The sequence below is a fragment of the Nicotiana attenuata genome, chromosome 1, assembly GCF_001879085.1.
Source record: "Nicotiana attenuata strain UT chromosome 1, NIATTr2, whole genome shotgun sequence".
In the NCBI taxonomy this organism is placed as follows: domain Eukaryota; kingdom Viridiplantae; phylum Streptophyta; class Magnoliopsida; order Solanales; family Solanaceae; genus Nicotiana; species Nicotiana attenuata.
Window position 1 is genome coordinate 86,341,332 of NC_031989.1, and position 19,411 is coordinate 86,360,742.

The 19,411-nt window shown below is 41.9% G+C and overlaps 1 protein-coding gene across 1 annotated transcript; it reads right to left on the reverse strand.

Moving 5' to 3' along the window:
• Positions 11,376-16,822, reverse strand: LOC109238152. The gene is made up of 2 exons (XM_019404589.1): positions 16,768-16,822; positions 11,376-11,701 (listed from the first exon to the last, which is right to left on the reverse strand). Exons 1-2 carry the CDS (start codon positions 16,820-16,822, stop codon positions 11,376-11,378), a joined length of 381 nt encoding a protein of 126 aa, XP_019260134.1.

Genomic DNA, 19,411 nt, shown 5'->3' on the forward strand with positions numbered 1-19,411 from the left:
AATAAAGAGCTTTATCCAGCTTGAATACATAGTCAGGAAATTCTTCACATTTAAATCCAGGAGGTTGTTTGACAAACACTTCCTCCTTCAGATAACCATTCAAGAAGGTACTCTTCACATCTATTTGATACAAGGTGAATTCCATGTGAGCAACAAAGGCTATAAAAATTCTTATAGCTTCCATTCTAGCTACAGGTGAAAATATCTCATCATAGTCAATACCCTCCTTTTAATTGTATCTCTGAACCACAAGTCTGGCCTTGTTCCTTGTGATATTTTCTTGTTCATCCAGCTTGTTTCTGAACACCCATCTGGTACCTATGACCATTCTATTCTTGGGTCTTTGTACTAAGTGCCAGACCTTGCTTCTTTCAAACTGATTTAGCTCCTCTTACATGGCATAATCCAGTCTGGATCTTTTAGTGCTTCCTTGATGGTCTTAGGTTCAACCTGTGAGAGAAATTTTATGAGTGCACATAGATTTCTTAGAGAAGACCTAGTTTGTAGTCCTACATTTGGATTAGAGATGATCTTCTCAAGAGGATGTAAACGTTGATGCTTCCATGTTCTGATCTGTATACCCAAAGATGATTCACCCAAGGAGTGACCCAAAGGAACAAGTTCAGTAGGTGTGGCTTCATTAGTCTGGTTAGCAATCAGAGTAGTTCTTTCTTCTTCTTATTCCTCATGATCACCGTCAATTGCCATGTGGTCTTCGGATCCATCTTCATATTGAGGTTCAGATTCCTTTGTAACTTCATCACCAGTGAGTCCTATGTCATAATCTCCATCCTGCAGACCTTTTGTCAGCCAAATTGTTAGATTCATCAAAGATATCATGAACATTTTCTTCTACACACATAGTTCTTTTATTAAAAACTTTATAGGCCTTACTATGTGAAGAGTAACCCAAGAAAATTCCCTCATCACTTCTGTCATCAAACTTACCTAGAGTTTTTTTTCCATTATTATGCACAAAATATTTGCACCCAAAGGCTCTCACGTGAGTGATGTTGGGTTTTCTTCCTCGAAGTAACTCATAGGGAGTTTTCTCAAGAATATGTCTGACCATGCATCTGTTTAGCAGGTAACAGGCATTATTGAGTGCCTCAGCCCAGAAACTCTTAGGAAGTCCACTAGCAATCAACATGGTCCTCCCCATTTTTTCTAAGGATCTATTCTTTCTTTGTACAACCCCATTTTGTTGTGGAGTTCTAGGTGCAGAGAAATTATGGTCAATACCATGTGAGCTACCGAGCTCAAGGAATTTGAAATTTTCAAACTCATTTCCATGGTCAGTTCTTATACTTAATACATTGCATCCTAGTTTTTGTTGAATCATTCTAACAAATACACAGAAAACATCAACGGTTTCATCTTTAAATCCCAAAAATAGAGTCCATGTATACCTGGAGAAATCATCAACAATCACAAAAACATACCTCTTACCTCCTTACTCCATACTCTCATTGGTCCACATAGGTCCATGTGAAAGAGTTCTAGAGGTTTAGAGGTACTGACAACCTTTTTAAATTTAAAGGATGACCTTACATGTTTTCCTCTAACACGGGCATCATACACCTTGTCAGACGAGAACTCAACTTTTGGTAAACCAAGGACCAAGTCCTTTGCTGCCAACTTATTGAGTTGAGAGAGACTAGCATGTCCCAGTCTTCTACGCCATAGCAGTGAATCATCTTCGAGTACACACTCAAGCATGTGTGCTCACTTTGGGGAAGTGACATAATCGGTATCTTGTAGACATTGTTATGTCTCTTATCTTTTAACACAACTTTATCAGTATCAAGCTTAGGGAACCTACAAATTTTGAAATTGAATTTTACCTCATTTCCTTTGTCGCACATTTGACAGATGCTAAGAAGATTGTATTTAAATCCTACCACATAATATACATCTTATATAGCATGAGAGAGTGACTTACCAACATTGCCAATACCTGTTATCTAGCCCATTTTCCCATTTCCAAATGACACACTCCCTCCTTAGAAGTCTGTCAGTGAGAGGAAGTTTTTTTCTTTTTCAAATCACACTTCTTGAGCATCCACTGTCTAGATACCACTCTTGATTGTTCCCTCTCACTTTAGCCTGCACCAGAAATCACAAGTTAGTTTTTGGAACTCAGACAAGCTTGAGTCCCTTTTGTTGGAAAAAGGATGAATCAGCTCTCTTCTTGCGCAGAAGGAGGAGAGGATTAGAAGCTATTTTCTTATTATCCTTAATCCACTTAGTATGGACAAGAGGCTTGACTTTTGGTTCCTCTTCCTTCTTCACATTTTTAGCAATATTGAAGGTGCTTCTACACTGAGCATGAATTAAGGTAGGACAAGTGTCTCTAAAGTGTCCTATCTTTCCACAATGAGTGCACATGTTATTATCAGAAATTCCTACATACTTTGGGTCAAACTTAGGGACAGATGTAGCCAATTCCGGATTTGTTAAAACTACAGTTTTCATTTAGCTAATTCAAGACATCAGAAGATCTATGCCATTTGCTTAGTCTAGAGAGTTCATAATTAGCCTTTTCTAGATTTTCCTGTGGTATTTTATTCCTACTTCAGCATCACAAAGATTATCCTTAGCCATTTTTAATTCCTTTTCAAGCTTATCCTGCAGATCACTCATTTTTACCTTACTATGTATATTAGGAGACTTCTCATTCTTAGAAGTAAGCTCAAGAACCTGGTTCTTAAGGTCTTTGACATGTTCTTCCAGATTAGCTTTGTTAGATTCAAGCTCTTTGAGATCAAGTTTGACACTTGAAAGATTAATTTTTAATTGATCATTTCCAGTACTCATTTTATCCATTTCACTCATCAAGGTCACAATTATGGCCATTGGTTATTTTTTAGACATAACATGAATGTTTTCTTTCAAGTTAGAGATACTTACCTGGTTTGTTTCATCTTCAGTTTCCTAATCACTCATGGCCATCATTCCTATCACTTCTTCTTCTATTTGGGATTCCTCAATCGCCATCAATGCCACTTTAATGTTTTCATCTCCAAAATCAGCTTCCAAGGTCCTCCATATATTATGAGCGGAGATGCAAGAGGACACTTTGAAGAGAGTGTTTCTAGACAAGTGTCTGTAGAGCAGGTCCTTTGCTTTAGCATTTTCTGAACTAGCTAACGATCTTCATCATCGTACTCCCCTCTTATTGCACTTGTTACCTTCACTATCCATTTTGATTGGGAGGATTGGTCCATGATTAATAATTACCCATAGGTCAAAGTCAGTAGCCTGAAGAAATGTTTCCATGCGTAGCTTCCATTCATCATAGTGGTGTTCATCAAACAAATAAGGTCTTCTTATATACATTCCAAGTTGTACTGGGGGGCTCTATCTCCACAACCTGGTGTTCATCAATTACAACATAGAGACTTATAGCATCATCCTGGCTTTCTTCCTCTTTATCACTTCTGCTATCCTCAAATGCTGCCAAGAAAGCATGCTTCATTGCTTCAGTGAATCTTTTACCTAGGATTTTTCCTTTGTTGGAACCCTTCTCTCATCTTTTCTCATTTTTTTCCAGCTCGTTCTTTCCTCCACTCAATTTCCCACATTGGGTAGTCCTTGACCATGTGATCTAGCTTGCTACTTTGTAGCATCCATCATAATTAGCTTTGTCGGTCTGCTTAGGCTTACCGCTGGTCTCTCTCTTGGATGCACTTTTGGAGTTCTTCACGAGCCTCTTGAACTTGGCAAACATTGCTAGGTCAGGGTCATCATTTTCAGATTCACCTTCCTTGGACGCTTTAAGAATCAAGGCCTTATCCCTCTTTGGTTCTTCCTTGTACAGTTGTATGTTTCTCATTTCATGAGTCTTTAAGTTTCCAACCAACTCATCAAGTGAGATTTTATCTAGCTCTTTGGCTTCCTAGATTGTTGTGACTTTTGATTCCCAAGAAGCTAGAAGGATCCTTAGAACTTTTCTGACCAACTGTTCTAAGGTAAACACTTTTCCAAGTGATTTTAGTTCATTGGTTATTATAGTAAACCTGGTCGTCATATCCTGGATAGGCTCAGACTTCTTCATGGAGAAGAGCTCATAGTTTCTCATAAGTAATTCTATCCTTGATCTCCTCACTTGGTTAGTTCCTTCATGAGCAGTTTGGAGTGCATCCCATATCTTCTTTGCATTAGAGCACGTAAAGATTCTATTGTACTCATCAGGACTAAGTCCACAGATAAGGATTTTCTTAGTCTTTGCATTCTTCTCCATCATTTTGAAATCAGCTACCACACATTCAGAGGGGTCCTTAGGAACTGTTCCATTTTGTGCATTTTGTTTAGTGGGAGCCAATGGACCTTGATTCACTATGGTCCATAGTTCATAGTCTTCAACTGTCAGGAAGTCTTCCATTCTTGCTTTTCACCAACTATAATATTTTCCATTGAACAGGAGTAGTCTGGTAGTTGATTGTCCTTCATTAGTTCCGGATGGAGCACTCATCTTGCTTTTAGGATCTCTCTAGGTGTTAATCCTGTGTGTGAGAGAACCTGCTCTGACACCAGTTGTTAGTTTGAGTGCCCGTATGATTTACTAAAGAACTTGGTTCTTTATCGTGTTCCTTAAACTTGAAGTAAAGTAAACAAATCAGTTTTTTATGTGAAAAATCACTCGACTCAAAAGGTGCAAAACCATGACCTACCACATAGGATTTTCAACTTCAGCTCCAGTAGAACAATGAGCCAAAAATGTATCAATTACAAGGCTGTTATTCAATACTCTCCAGTACTCCTACTACGACTATTTGATTTACAAGTTACTCTAACTTGGAAAGAAAACACTCACTCCAACTCAGTTAATGTTTGTGACACTTGATTACAACTCGATTTCCTAAAACACGTTTGCTAAACTGACTCTAGAAGAATACAATACAAGTACTCGACTAGAATAAAAAACATATGATTCTTCAGTTGATGTGTGAAAGGAAGAAGATTCAAATGTCTAAAGTGGATGGTATTTAAACACATAGACTTGAGATCTTCGAGGAGTACTATACACGGTCAGCTTCTTCTTTGATAGGACTCCTACTATTCCAAGGATTTCACAAGCTTTGGTACTCTTGTCTCTGACTAATTATCCGTATATTCTTGAGCAACAATTCTTATCACATGTAGCAGCCTTCTTCCACCAAACTTAGACCAGGGTAACTTTGAGATAAAGTTACTGTCTTGTACAGACGTACAATCATCAACCAGAGGAGCCGGTCCTTTATCCTGAGGAGCTGGTTCTTAGTTAAGCAGCTACATTGAGGACCTGGTTCTTTGAATTATTGCATTTAAACCACTTTGTTAATCATCAAAACCTCAATACTCAATACTTTTTTTTAATTTTATCATTTATTAGTTCTATGATTGTGGGTGCTACATGAACGATGCAGTTTGAAGCTTGAATTGTTCGTATTAATTTATCATATTAGTTTATTTATTTAATCTTGAGCTTAATTATTTGATTGATTGATCACCAATTGAATTATGTCTATAAATCTAGGATTGAACTCGGGAGAAGAAATTTTAGATTGCAAATAAGATTGAGTAGAGCAAAATTCTGAACCTGGGTCTCGGGGATTGAGCTCGCATTGCTTGATCACTATACAAAAATTATTAATGTGTTCTTATTTAATTCAAATTTCATATAAATATACAAGTTAGATTATCTTGAATAGGTGACTAGTGCTTCGAGAGAATGCCATGTGTAAAAGAAACCCTATCAATTAATAATCCAAAAAAAATTAATTAGTCAATTTAAGTAGAAAACTCAATAGGATTGTTAGCTGACGCATAGTCCTGGAATATTTTCTCTTATTGAATTCATCTCTAAGCTTGCCGACTTGTTTCCTTTAATTTCTTAGTTTACTACTCTAGATTAATTTTAGTTAAATAATCACACTTTAGAAAATCACTTGAATAGATTAATTATTTAGTTTAATTTAGTTGATAGTTAATCACAAGTCCTCGTAGGAATGATATCTATTTATCACTTTATTACTTGTAGACCGTGTATACTTACGTGTATGTTTGGTAGCTCAGAGATGCATTAATAGCTAAGGGAAAACACGAGATGATTATGAATGGACCAAAAGTGTGATAAATTATAAAATTAACAACTAAACCCAAGGTTGGATTGAGAGAGAGAACATTGGAAAAATATTGTGTATTCCCTCTTTTAGAAGTATACCGTATGTGTACTTATATAAGGATAGCTAGGGTTACATTAATTACTAAAATTACTGTGCTTTGCTCTAGTGGGATCGAAGAGCACCCCTTATAGTTGGACTCTATTTCCTACATATCCCACTCACACAAAATGGGAGTGCTCATCTTATCTGAGAAACATATTCTCATCTCCTCAATCATTTATACAGGGAAGTAGACCGTGTGACCAGCATACCGTGAGAGCTAAGTGTTATACATCTGTTAGGAGAATATAGCCTCTCGTAGAGTGCAAACCTACAAGTAGACCATAAAGTATGCAGTACCCTAGATCACATAAATCATATTTGATATAGTCTCAAAATCTGATATATCATTATTTCTTGTATTCACAATCATAATTCATAAGTTATAATTGGTGCACCATTGAATACAAATAAATGAGATTCCATGAATGATCTTCCTCTTCTCACTATTCTCTTAACATTTGTATGACTGTTTTTCTAGATATGCTTCGCTAAACCGAATCTGTGTTCATGATCTTTTGGAAATACACTAAGATAGCTAGCATCACACTAAGTCTCAAGTATCTGATCAGAGTCTTTGAGGGTACAAAATCTTGAGCCGTCATAAAAGCTCTGGGTCTCACTCAATAATTAGTTGAGAATAGGCTTATGTTAACCCAATTAGTCAAAATTAGCACACATGATATGAGACATGTGCTACAATATTTTCTCCTTTTTTCCAAGAAGCGTATGTCTTTATCTCATAAAGAATGTTGTACAGATGATATTCAGACACCATAAGTATCTAAATTTGAGTTCTTTGATCTACAATAACATTTTTATCTCATATATGGCTCACAAAGTAGATTATGTGAACGTTTTCACCCTAATGACCTTATGTCATTGTTTAAGCGACATTCTGATATTAAGCGAATAGCTCTCAAATTATCATTATGATAATTTTGCTTAAAATCATGTCTCATCTCCTCACATCATTAACATAAGTAGGAAGTTGCCTGAGTGAGAAAGCAAGCCTCTTGTCTACCCAGCATACTTATAAAAATAAATGAACAAAGAATGCACATAACATTCAGCAATATAAATATGTATGTATGTAAATCAACTTTATTGATAATCAAAGAACATTAGTTTGTGAATACGGGAAAATGAATAACAAAATGAAGAATATCAAAGTCTACGCAAGCTTTAAGACCTAGTGTGTCTCACAAATTTATCTCTAGACAAAGTCTTGGTCAATCTGCTAACATATCTTTTGTAGATACATACTTCACATTCACTACCTTGCGTCTAACCATGTCTCTCGTATATTTATACTCGATATCTATGTGTTTGGTTTTACAATGAAACTTAGGGTCCTTGGTAGAGGATATTGCAGCTTCACTATCACAGTAGACTAACACTAGTTCAGCATTTTCTGTAATATCCAACAAGTGTTCCAAGAACTTTTTCAACCAAACAACTTCATGTGCTAATGATACTAGAGCCACGTATTCGGCTTCCATTGTAGATAGTGATACACATGATTGTTTCTTACTACTCCATGATATGGCGCCATCACTGAGTAAGAAAACATATCCTGAGGTAGACTTCCTTTCATCTAGATCTCCTCCATGATTAGCATCACTGTATCCAACTAATCGCAGATCATTGCTACCTTGATGACAAAACACATAATCAACAGTTCCCTTCAGATATCTCATGATCCTTTTTACTGCTTGCCAATGTTCTAAACCTGTCAGTTTTATATCTACTTACCAAGCCAATTGCTTTACAGATATCAAGTCTAGTGCACACCATAGCATACATTATACTTTCGACTGCGCTCCTATTAGGAACTCGACTCATTCTTTCTGTCTCTTCATGTGTCTTAGGACACATCTGACTTCCCAAAGTATGGCCTTTACTGATAGGAGTTTCAATTGGGCTACTATTTTGCATATTGAATCGTTCAAGAACTTTTCTAATGTAATTTTCTTATGAGAGATACAATAGTTTCTTTGGACGATCTCTTGAAATCTTATCTCCAAGAATATATGCAGTTTCACCCATATTTTTCATCTCAAATTGAGATGATAACCATGACTTTATCTTGGTTATAAACTCCTTATCATTTCCAGCTATAAGTATGTCATCTACGTACAATTTTAAAATCATAAGCTTGTTCCTTGAGCTTTTGATATAAACACAATGGTCTTCATCCATCATGGTATAATCATTAGATACAACAACCTTCTGAAAATGTATATACCACTGCCTTGAAGATTGTTTGAAGCCATAAATAGACTTCAAAAGTCTATATGTTAGCCCTAGCTTCTTTAATACAACCAAGTCTATATTAGTGTTTTAGCAATAGAGAAAGAGAAACCCTAACTTCTCTTCCTTCTCATTGTAGCGCCGCCTATTTTGTGGAAGAAAAGAAACCAATATTTCTCTTTCTTCTTCCTTTCTTTTCTGCCACCATAGCCATTGGAGCACGAAGTTCTGACTTTTCGATGTATAGTATTAGAGAAAAAAAGTGGTAGCTTCATCTCCGTGCTACTGCTTATTGTTGCTCCTCGTCGTTGTCACGATCCGATTTCCCCTCACTGCCCTTCGTGCGAGTTCGTCTACTGGAACCCTCATTTTCACTACTATTAAGACATCGTGACAGCACCTAGTCTCTACGACTAGGTAAGCCTAAACAATTACGGAAATAACAGGAACAAAAGTAAAACTCACAACTAACTGCAACAATAATAACATAACTGAAAACCATGCCACTCGGCATATACGATAACCAAGTCCTCAATACTACACAGTCTTCTCAAAACCCGGAACATCGTGAGTCACAAAATATAGAAGGAAAACTAGTGTCTCTATGTAGCAGAGTCTAACAAGAAGTACAGAAGATAATGGACATAGGGAAGAATAAAGGGGACTCCGAGATTTGCGGACGCGACAGATGTATCTTGAAGTCTCCGTAGCGGCAGTAGGTACACAACTAATAGTAAGGCTGGAATGATGTACCTGGATCCGCACAGGAAAAACATGTGCAGAAGAGTAGCATGAGTACACCACAACGGTACCCAGTAAGTGCCAAGCCTAACCTCGATCGAGTAGTGACGAGGTCAGGTCAGGGCCCTACCGGTATATATATATAAAGTAAGACGGAATGAAATATCGCAGTATAATAAAGGACTGAATCGTAACAAGAAGGAAATCACATAAAATAATACAGTACATCATACAGAAATAACAATAGGGGATCTCCCGAGATACCGTCTCGTAGTCCCAAAAGTAAACGTGCATGGGGATCTCCTGGGATACCATCCCATAGTCCCAAAGTAAATATGCAGGGGGATCTCCCAAAATACTGTTCCGTAGTCCCAAAAGAAATGTGCATGGGGATATCCTAAGATACCGTCCCGTAGTCCAAAAGTAAATATGCAGGGGGATCTCCTGGGATACCGTCCCGTAGTCCCAACGTAAATATGCAGGGGGATCTCCCGAAATGTCGTTCCATAGTCACAAAATAAATACACAGCTCAAAGAATGGAGATAACAACTATAACACAAAATCCTATAGTTTAAACTAAGTACAAGTCAAGTAAGAAGCACGAAATCCACTAAGCATGCTGCACGGAATTCAGATAAGCATTTAAGACACGTAGGCCTGTTGTTCTAGGATAAACATGATAATTACACATGCCAGTATAACTCAATTAAAGTGAAACAGATCATTACTCAGTGAAAAATGGGGTTTTACAACAATTAGCCTGTGTACGTATTTGTCACTTCACGTACACGGCGCTCACATATAATAACAGTACCAAATCCTAAGGGGAGTTCTCCCACACAAGGTTAGGCAAGCCAGTTACCTCTAACCAAGCTCAATCAATCCGTAACAATGCCTTTTCCACGAATATCCGACTCCGAATGGCCCAAATCTAGCCAAAAGCAATTACATATCATAAATATAACTATAATAGACTAACCTAATTAATGAAATCAAGACTTTGTTAAGAATTTTGAAAATCGCCCTAAAAAGTCTCCCCGGGACCACGTCACGGAATCAGGTAACACTCACAAAATATGAACACCCATTCGCTCACGAGATCACTCGAACCAAAATTATCCAAATATAACAACAACGACCCGGTATAGTCCCACAAGTGGGGTCTGGGAAGGGTAGTGTGTACGCGACCTTACCTCTACCCCGATGGGGTAGAGAGGCTGTTTCCGATAGACCCTCGGCTCAAGAAGTCGAGAAGACGAAAAGAGACAATATATCAGTACCATCAATAAAAAACCATGGGAAGTATAACAACATCACAAGAACCAGTGAATAAATGGAAAGCAGAATAATAACCAATAAATAAGGCCCTACACTATGATAACGGAAGAGTAGTGTAAACACAACACTGACCACTAGCAATCTAAGACTAAATCCTATCAGCCTAGCCTCACACTGGTAGACTAAATGAACTCAACTACCTCTTAACCTACAACCTTAATGCTCGACCTCCACAGTTTCCTATCGAGTGCCATGTCCTCGGATCTGAAGCCTCGCCATATTTCGCCTAATCACCTCTCCCAAATACTTCTTAGGCCGCCCTCTACCTCTCCTCGTACCCACCAATGCCAACCACTCGCACCTCCTTACCGGGGCATCCAAGCTCCTCCTCTGTACGTGGCCGAACCATCTGAGCCTCACTTCCCGCATCTTGTCATCAATAAGAGCCATGCCCACCTTCTCCCGAATATCTTCATTCCTAATCTTATCCATCCTAGTGTGCCCGCACATCTACCTCAACATCCTCATTTCTTCTACTCTCATCTTCTGGTATGCGAGTTCTTAACTAGCCAACACTCAGCCCCATACAACATGGCCAGCCTAACCACCGCTTTATAAAACTTACCTTTGAGTAGCGGAGGTACTTTCTTGTCACACAGGACTCCAGATGCTAACCTCCATTTCATCCACCCCACCTCTATACGGTGTGTGACATCCTCGTCGATCTCCCCATCCCTCCGGATAATCGAACTAAGGTATTTGAAACTGGCTCTCTTGGAAATGACCTGCAATCCAAGCCTCACATCCATGCCCGCTTCCCTCGGCTTGGGACTGAACTTGCACTCATGATACTCCGTCTTCGTCCTGCTCAACTTGAAACCCTTAGACTCAAGGACCTATCTCCAAAGCTCCAGCCTATAGTTAACGCCACTCCTCATTTTGTCAATCAGAACAATGTCATCAGTGAATAACATACACCATGGCGCTTCTCCTTGAACATGGTGTGTCACTGCGTCCATCACCAGAGCAAGTAAGAATGGGATGAGCGTCGATCCTTTGTGTAACCCCATAACAACCGGAAAATGCTCAGAGTCACCTCCCACTGTCCTAACCCAAGTCTTAGCTCCATCATACATGTCCTTAATCGCCCAAATGTAAGCAACTGGCACACCTTTAGCCTCTCGGCATCTCCAAAGAACCTCTCTAGGAACCTTGTCATACGCTTCTCCATATCAATAAACACCATGTGCAAATCCTTCTTCCTAATTCATGTACTGTTCCACCAACCTCGTAATAAGATGGATAGCTTCCGTAGTAGAACGACCCGGCATGAACCCAAACTGGTTGTCTGATACAGACACCGTCCTCCTCACCCTAGCTTCTACTACCCTCTCCCAAACTTTCATGGTATGACTCAATAATTTGATACCCCTATAGTTGTTGCAACTTCGATGTCACCTTTGTTCTTGTACAACGGAACCACCGTACTCCACCTCCACTCGTCTGGCATCCTCTCCTAAAAATAACATTAAACAACTCAGTCAACCACTCCAAGCCGGCTCTACACACACACCTCCAAATCCGATATCAAAATTCCAATCAAAACCCAAAATCTTAGTTGAAGAACTTCTACCCTTTTCCCCCCAAATTTCTCAACCAAAATCCTTAATTAAATGATGAAATCAACCATAGATTAGTGGGATATAACCATAAAGGAGTTAAGAATCGTTACCCAAAAGCTTTCTCGGAAAATTCTTCAAATAATCGCCCAATCCAAGCTCTCAAAGTACCAAAATTTAAAATGGGATAAAACCCTCAAACTTGCCCTTTTCTGCCCAGCGATTTTGCATTTGCGGGGCTATAATCGCACCAGCACGCCGCACCTACGGAAATTCCATCGCATGTGCGGACTTAATTTTAATCCCTTAGGTCCGCATCTGCGATAAGGTGGCCGCACTTGTGTGTGCGCACCTGTGGACAATGCTCCGCTTCTGCGATATCCCTCCACACCTACGGTCCCTCTAGCGCATCTGCCGGCATCGCAGATGCGGCATTTCCCTCGCACCTATGACCCCTGGAAACTCTTCCCATCTCCACTTCTACACCTAACCTCACGCACGTGCGATCCCGCACTTGCGGTCACGACACCGCAGGTGCGAAAACACCAGATGCCTGAAGACTTCAGCAATAACACAAGTCCAATTTTCGATCCGTTAAGCATCCGAAACTCACCCGAGGTCCCCGGGACCTCAACCAAACGTACCAACCAGTTCTAAAACACCATAAGAACTTAGTCGAGCTCTCAAATCACATCAAACAACGCTAAAAACACGAATCACCCTCCAATCCAAACTTAATAAACTCGAAACTTCAAATTTCTACAACCGATGCCGAAACCTATCAAACCATGTACGATTGACCTCAAATTTTGCGCGCAAGTCATATTCAACATTATGAACCTATTCCAACTTCCAGAATCTGAATCCGACCCCGATATCAAAAAGTACACTACCGGTCAAAATCTCCAAAAATTCAACTTTCGCATTTCAAGCCTAAATCAGCTACAGACCTCCAAAACACAATCCAGACACGCCCCTAAGTCCAAATCACCCAACGGAGCTAAAGGAACCGATGAAACTCCATTCCGGAGTCATCTTCACACAGTTCCGACTACGGACAAAATCCTAAGGCTTAAGCTTCCGTTTAGGGACTAAGTGTCCCAAAATACTCTAAAAACCAAAACAAAACCTCCCGCCAAGTAACATAAGCTGAAACAGGTGCGGGGAAAGTAGTAAATGGGGGATCGAGGCTAATACTCTCAAAACGACCGGCCGGGTCGTTACATCCTCCCCCTCTTAAAACAACCATTTGTCCTCGAACTAGTATAGAGACACACCTGAAGTGGTGAAAAGATGAGGATAACGGTTGCGCATATCCTACTCGGTCTCCCAAGTCGCCTCCTCGACCGGCTGACCCCTCCACTGAACCTTCACTGAAGCAATGTTCTTTGACCTCAACTTTTGAACCTGCCTGTCCAAAATAGCCACTGGCTCCTCAACATAAGGTAGATCCTTGTCCAACTGGACTGAGCTGAAATCTAACACGTGAGACGGATCTCTGTGATACTTCTAGAGCATAGAAACGTGGAATAGCGGATGAACTCCTACTAGACTGGGAGGTAAGGCAAGCTCATAAGAAACCTCCCCAACTCGCCGCAACACCTCAAGTGGACCAATGAACCTTGGGCTCAGCTTGCCTTTCTTCCCAACCTCATGACGCCTTTCATAAGCGAAACCCGGAGCAAGACCTACTCTCCAACCATTAATGCAACATCGTGAACCTTCCGATCCGCATAACTCTTCTATCTAGACCAGGCAGTGCGAATTTATCCTGAATCACCTTAACCTTCTCCAAGGCATCCTGAACCAAGTCTGTACCCAATAATCTAGCCTCGCCCGGCTCGAATCAACCAACTGGAGACCGATACCGCCTACCATATAGAGCCTCATACGGTGCCATCCGAATGCTGGACTAATAACTGTTATTGTAGGCAAACTTCACAAGTGGCAAGAACGGATCCCAAAAACCTCCAAACTCCATCACACACACACAGAGCATATCCACAAGTATCTGAATAGTGCGCTCGGACTATCCGTCCGTTTAAGGGTGAAATGTTGTGCTCAACTCCACCCGAGTAGCTAACTCATGTTGTAAGGCCCTCTAGAATCGTGATGTAAACTGCGTACCCCGATATGGGATGATAGATACCGGCACGCCATGAAGTCTGACAATCTCGCAGATATAAACTCGAGCCAGCTGCTCGAAAGAATAGGTGGTCATCACAGGAATGAAATGAGCTTACTTGGTCAGCCTATCCACAATCACCAAAACTTCATCAAACTTCCGTTGAGTCCGTGGGAGTCCAACAACAAAATTCATAGTGATGCGCTCCTATTTCCACTTTGGAATCTCTAACTTCTGAAGCAATCCACCCGGCCGCTGATGCTCATACTTCACCTGCTGGCAATTTAGGCACCGAGCTACATATTCCACTATGTCTTTCTTCATTCTATGCCACCAATAATATTATCTCAAGTCCTGACATCTTCGTGGCACCCGAATGAATGGAGTACCGCGAATTGTGAGCCTCCTGGAGAATCAGCTCACACAATCTGTCTACATTGGGAACACATAGCCTGCTCTACATCCTCAATGCACCATAATCTCCAATAGTGACCTCCTTAGCATCATCGTGCTAAACCGTGTTCTTAAGGACAAGCAGATGGGGGTCATCATACTGACGCTCCCTGATACGATCATAAAGAGAAAATTGGGAGACCACAAAAGACAAAACTCGACTCAGCTCAGAAATATCCATTCTAACAAACTGGTTGGCTAAGGCCTGAACATCCAGTGCCAATGGCCTCTCTGCTGCTGGCAAATATGCTAAGCTTCCCAAACTCTCCGCCCTGCGACTCAAGGCATCGGCCACCACATTGGCCTTCCCAGGATGGTACAGAATAGTGATATCATAATTCTTAAGCAGCTCTAACCACCTCCGCTGACACAAGTTAAGATCCTTTTGCTTGAACAGATGCTGCAAACTTCGGTGATCAGTGTAGATCTCATAAGGGATACCGTACAAATAGTGCCTCCAAATCTTCAAGGCATGAAAAATAGCCGCTAACTCAAGGTCATGGACAGGATAGTTCTTTTCATGTACCTTCAGTTGTTTGGACGCGTAGGCAATCACCCTACGGCCCTGCATCAACATCGTGCCAAGACCAATCCGCGACGCATCACAATAAACATTATAAGACCCTGAACCTATAGGCAATACCAATACTGGGGCTGCAGTCAAAGCTGTCTTGAGCTTTTGAAAGCTCTCCTCACACTTTGTCCACCTGAACGGAGTACCCTTCTGGGTCAGACTGGCCATAGGTACTGCAATAGATGAGAATCCCTCAACAAATCGACGGTAATACCCCGCCAAACCAAGAAAACTCCGAATCTCTGTAGCTGAGGACGGTTTGGGCCAAATTTGCACTACTTCTACCTTCTTCGGATCCACCTTGATCCCGTCACTCGACACTACATGACACAAAAATGCCACAGAATCTAACCAGAACTTACATTTTGAGAACTTTGCTTATAACTTCTTTTCTCTCAAGGTTTGAAACACTGTCCTCGGGTGCTGCTCATGATCCTCCCGACTCCGGGAGTACACCAGAATGTCGTCAATAAGCACAATGACGAAAGAGTCAAGATAAGCCTGAAATACACTGTGCATCAAATGCATAAATGTTGTTGGGGAACTGGTCAGCCCAAATGACATCACAAAGAACTTGTAATGTCCATACCGAGTCCTGAAAGCAATCTTCGGGATATCTGGCTCCCGAATCTTCAACTGATGATTGCTTGAATGCAAGTCAATCTTGGAAAACACTCTGGCACCCTGTAACTGATCAAATAAGTCATCAATATGAGGCAAAGGATATCTGTTCTTCACTGTAACTTTGTTCAACTGGCGATAATCAATGCACATACGCATAGAACCATCCTTTTTCTTTACGAACAATACCAGGGCACCCCAAGGTGACATACTGGGCTGGGTGAAGCCATTATCAAGCAACTCCTGTAACTGCTCCTTCAACTCCTTCAACTCAGGAGGAGCCATATGATATGGAGAAATAGAGATGGACCGAGTGCCCGGCAACAAATCAATGCCAAAATCAATATCTCTGTTGGGCGGCATGTCCGGAAGATCAGCTGGAAACATATCTGGAAAGTCCCTCACTACTGGATATGACTCAACTGTAGGGGTATCAATACTGACATCTCTCACATAATCTAGATACGCGTCACATCCCTTCTCATCCATTCGTTGAGCTTTAAGAAATGAAATAACTCTACTGGGAGTGTAATATAAGGTACCCCTCCACTCTAATCGCTGTAAACCTGGCATAGCTAGCGTCGTGGTCTTGGCGTGACAGTCAAGAATAGCATAATGGGGTGACAATCAGTCCATGCCCAAGATAACATCAAAGTCTACCATACTGAGCAATAATAAATCGGCTCTGGTCTCAATACCACTAAGAGCAATCAAACAGGATCGGTACACGCGGTCCACAACAAGAGAATCTCCCACATGAGTAGACACATAAACAGGGGAACTCAAAGAATCCCGAGATACGCCCAAATACGGGGAAAAATAAGATGACACATAGCAATATGTGGAGCCTGGATCAAATAAAACTGACGCATCTCTGTGACAGATCGGAACAATACCTGTAATGACAGGGTTGGAAGCAACTGCCTCTAATATCTGGCCTTGCCTCCCCATCTAGGGCGACCTCTACCTCCTCGACCTCCACCTCGAGCTGGCTGAGCAGCTGGAGAAGTGACTGGTGCTGAAATCATAGCCTAGGGACCCTGTGGAGCACGTTGTGGCTGAGATGTCTATGGCGGTGCACCCCTCCTAAGTCTGGGAAAATCCCTTACCATATGGCGAGTATCGCCACACTCAAAACAAGCTCTGGGAGGGCGTGGCTGTGGTGACTGGCTCGGGCCAGGTCTGCTGGACTGACCGCTAAAAACACCCTGTGCAGGAGGCACACTAGATACTGGAGGTGCATAATAAGGCTCCTGAGGTCTAGAAGTAGCCGGAACACCATTGGCGGTTGGAAGAGCTGAATGAACGAGGCGACTCACATAGCCCCTACCATGTCGAACTGCAGCTGGGGCACGAGTACCAGAATAAGAACCGGTCTCTCGAGACCTCTTGGCCTCTCTCTCCTCCCTCTCCCGAGCAAGCATGCCCTCTACTCTCCTAGCAATACTCACAACCTGCTGATACGAAATATCCATCTCTAACTCCTGGGCCATGCTAGTCCTGATGCTGGGATGGAGCCTCTCAAACCGATGAACCCTCTCTCGAACTGTAGAAACCAAGGCCAGTGCATGTCAAGCCAATCACTGAAATGAACTGCATACTCGGAGATAGTCATAGCACCCTGGCGCAACTGCTCAAACTCTACGCGCCATGCTTCCCTGAGGCTCTGAGGGACATACTCTCTCAATAACGTGTCCGAGAACTGAGTCCATGTAAGTGAAGTTGCCTCAGCCGGACTGTCTAACTCATAAGCTGCTCCTCTAAGCTGAAACGCAGTGAAAGAAACCCCACTCGACTCTGCTATGCCCATAGTACGGAGGATACGGTGGCACTCCTCTAAAAAGCCCTGAGCATCCTCTGTTGCAAAACCACTAAAGGTAGGAGGGTGGTACTTCTTGTACCTATCGAGCCTACGCTATTCCTCCTCAAAAACTGTTGCCCTACCCCCGGGCTAAAATGGGGCTACAGGTGGCACCGGTATAACCTCTGGAACCTGATCAATCTGAACTCGCTGCTCTGGATGCGGGCGGCGCGAGTCTGTGCTCCTCCCCCGAACTGAGATGTGGCAGGAGCATGGGGAATCAATCCAGCCTGAGCTAGAGTACCGAACATGCTCATGAACTGTGCAAGGGTCTCCTGAAGAGCTGGTGCAGTAGTAGTAGGCATCTCAGATGCCTGCGCTCCGACCGGAGCTACTAGTGGCTCCTCCGTGGCAGCTCGTGCGGGTGCTCTGGCTACACCACGTGGACGTCCTCGGCCTCTACCCCGGCCCCGGCCTCTAGCAGCTCTAGCAGGGGGCACGGGTGCCTAGTCATCTCCGGCTGTATGTTTCCTCGCCATCTGTGAGAGAATAGAAGACAGAAGTTCAGAATTTCGAAGTCAACAAATTTTCGCACGACAAGGAAATCAAAGAAGTGTAACTTTCCTAACAGTTCCATAGCCTCCCGAAGATAAGTACAAACGCCTCTGTACCGATCCGCCAGACTCTAAATAACCGGCTTGTGACTCACGACACTTATGAACCTAGGGATCTAATACCAGCTTGTCACGACCCAATTTTCCCTCCGTAAGACGTCGTGACGGCACCTAGTCTCTACGACTAGGTAAGCCTAAACAATTACGGAAATAATAGGAACAGAAGTAAAACTTACAATTAACTGCAACAATAATAACATAACTGAAAACCATGCCGCCCGGCATATACAATAACCAACTCCTCAATACTACACAGTCTTCCCAAAACCCGGAACATCGTGAGTCACAAACTACAGAAAGAAAACTAGTGTCTCCATACATTAGAGTATAACAAAAGAAGTCAAGAAGATAATGGACGTAGGGGAGAATAGAGGGGGACTCCGAGTTATGCGAACGCGACAGATGTAACTTGAAGTCTCCGTAGCAGCAACATGTGCACAACTAATAGCGAGGCTGGAATATTGTACCTGGATCTGCACACGAAAAACATGTGCAGAAGAGTAGCATGAGTACACCACAACGGTACCTAGTACGTGCCAAGCCTAACCTCGGTCGAGTAGTGACGAAGTCAAGTCAGGGCCATATATATATATAAAGTAAGACGGAACGTAACGTCGCAGTATAGTAAAGGACTGAATTGTACCAAGAAGGAAATCACAGAAAAACAATACAGTACAGTGTACAGAAATAAGAACAGGGGATCTTCCGAGATACCGTCTCGTAGTCCCAAAAGTAACTGTGCAGGGGGATCTTCTGGGATACCGTCCCGTAGTCCCAAAGTAAATATGCAGGGGGATCTCCTGGAATACCGTTCCGTAGTCCCAAAAGTAAATGTGCAGGGGGATCTCTCGGGATACCGTCCCGTAGTCCCAAAGTAAATATGCAGGGGGATCTCCCGGGATACCCTCCCGTAGTCCTAAAGTAAATATGCAGGGGGATCTCCCAGAATACCATTCCATAGTCTCAAAATAAATACGCAGCTCAAACAATGGAGATAACAACTATAACACGAAATCCTACAATTTAGACTAAGTACAAGTCAAGGAAGAAGCAGGAAATCCACTA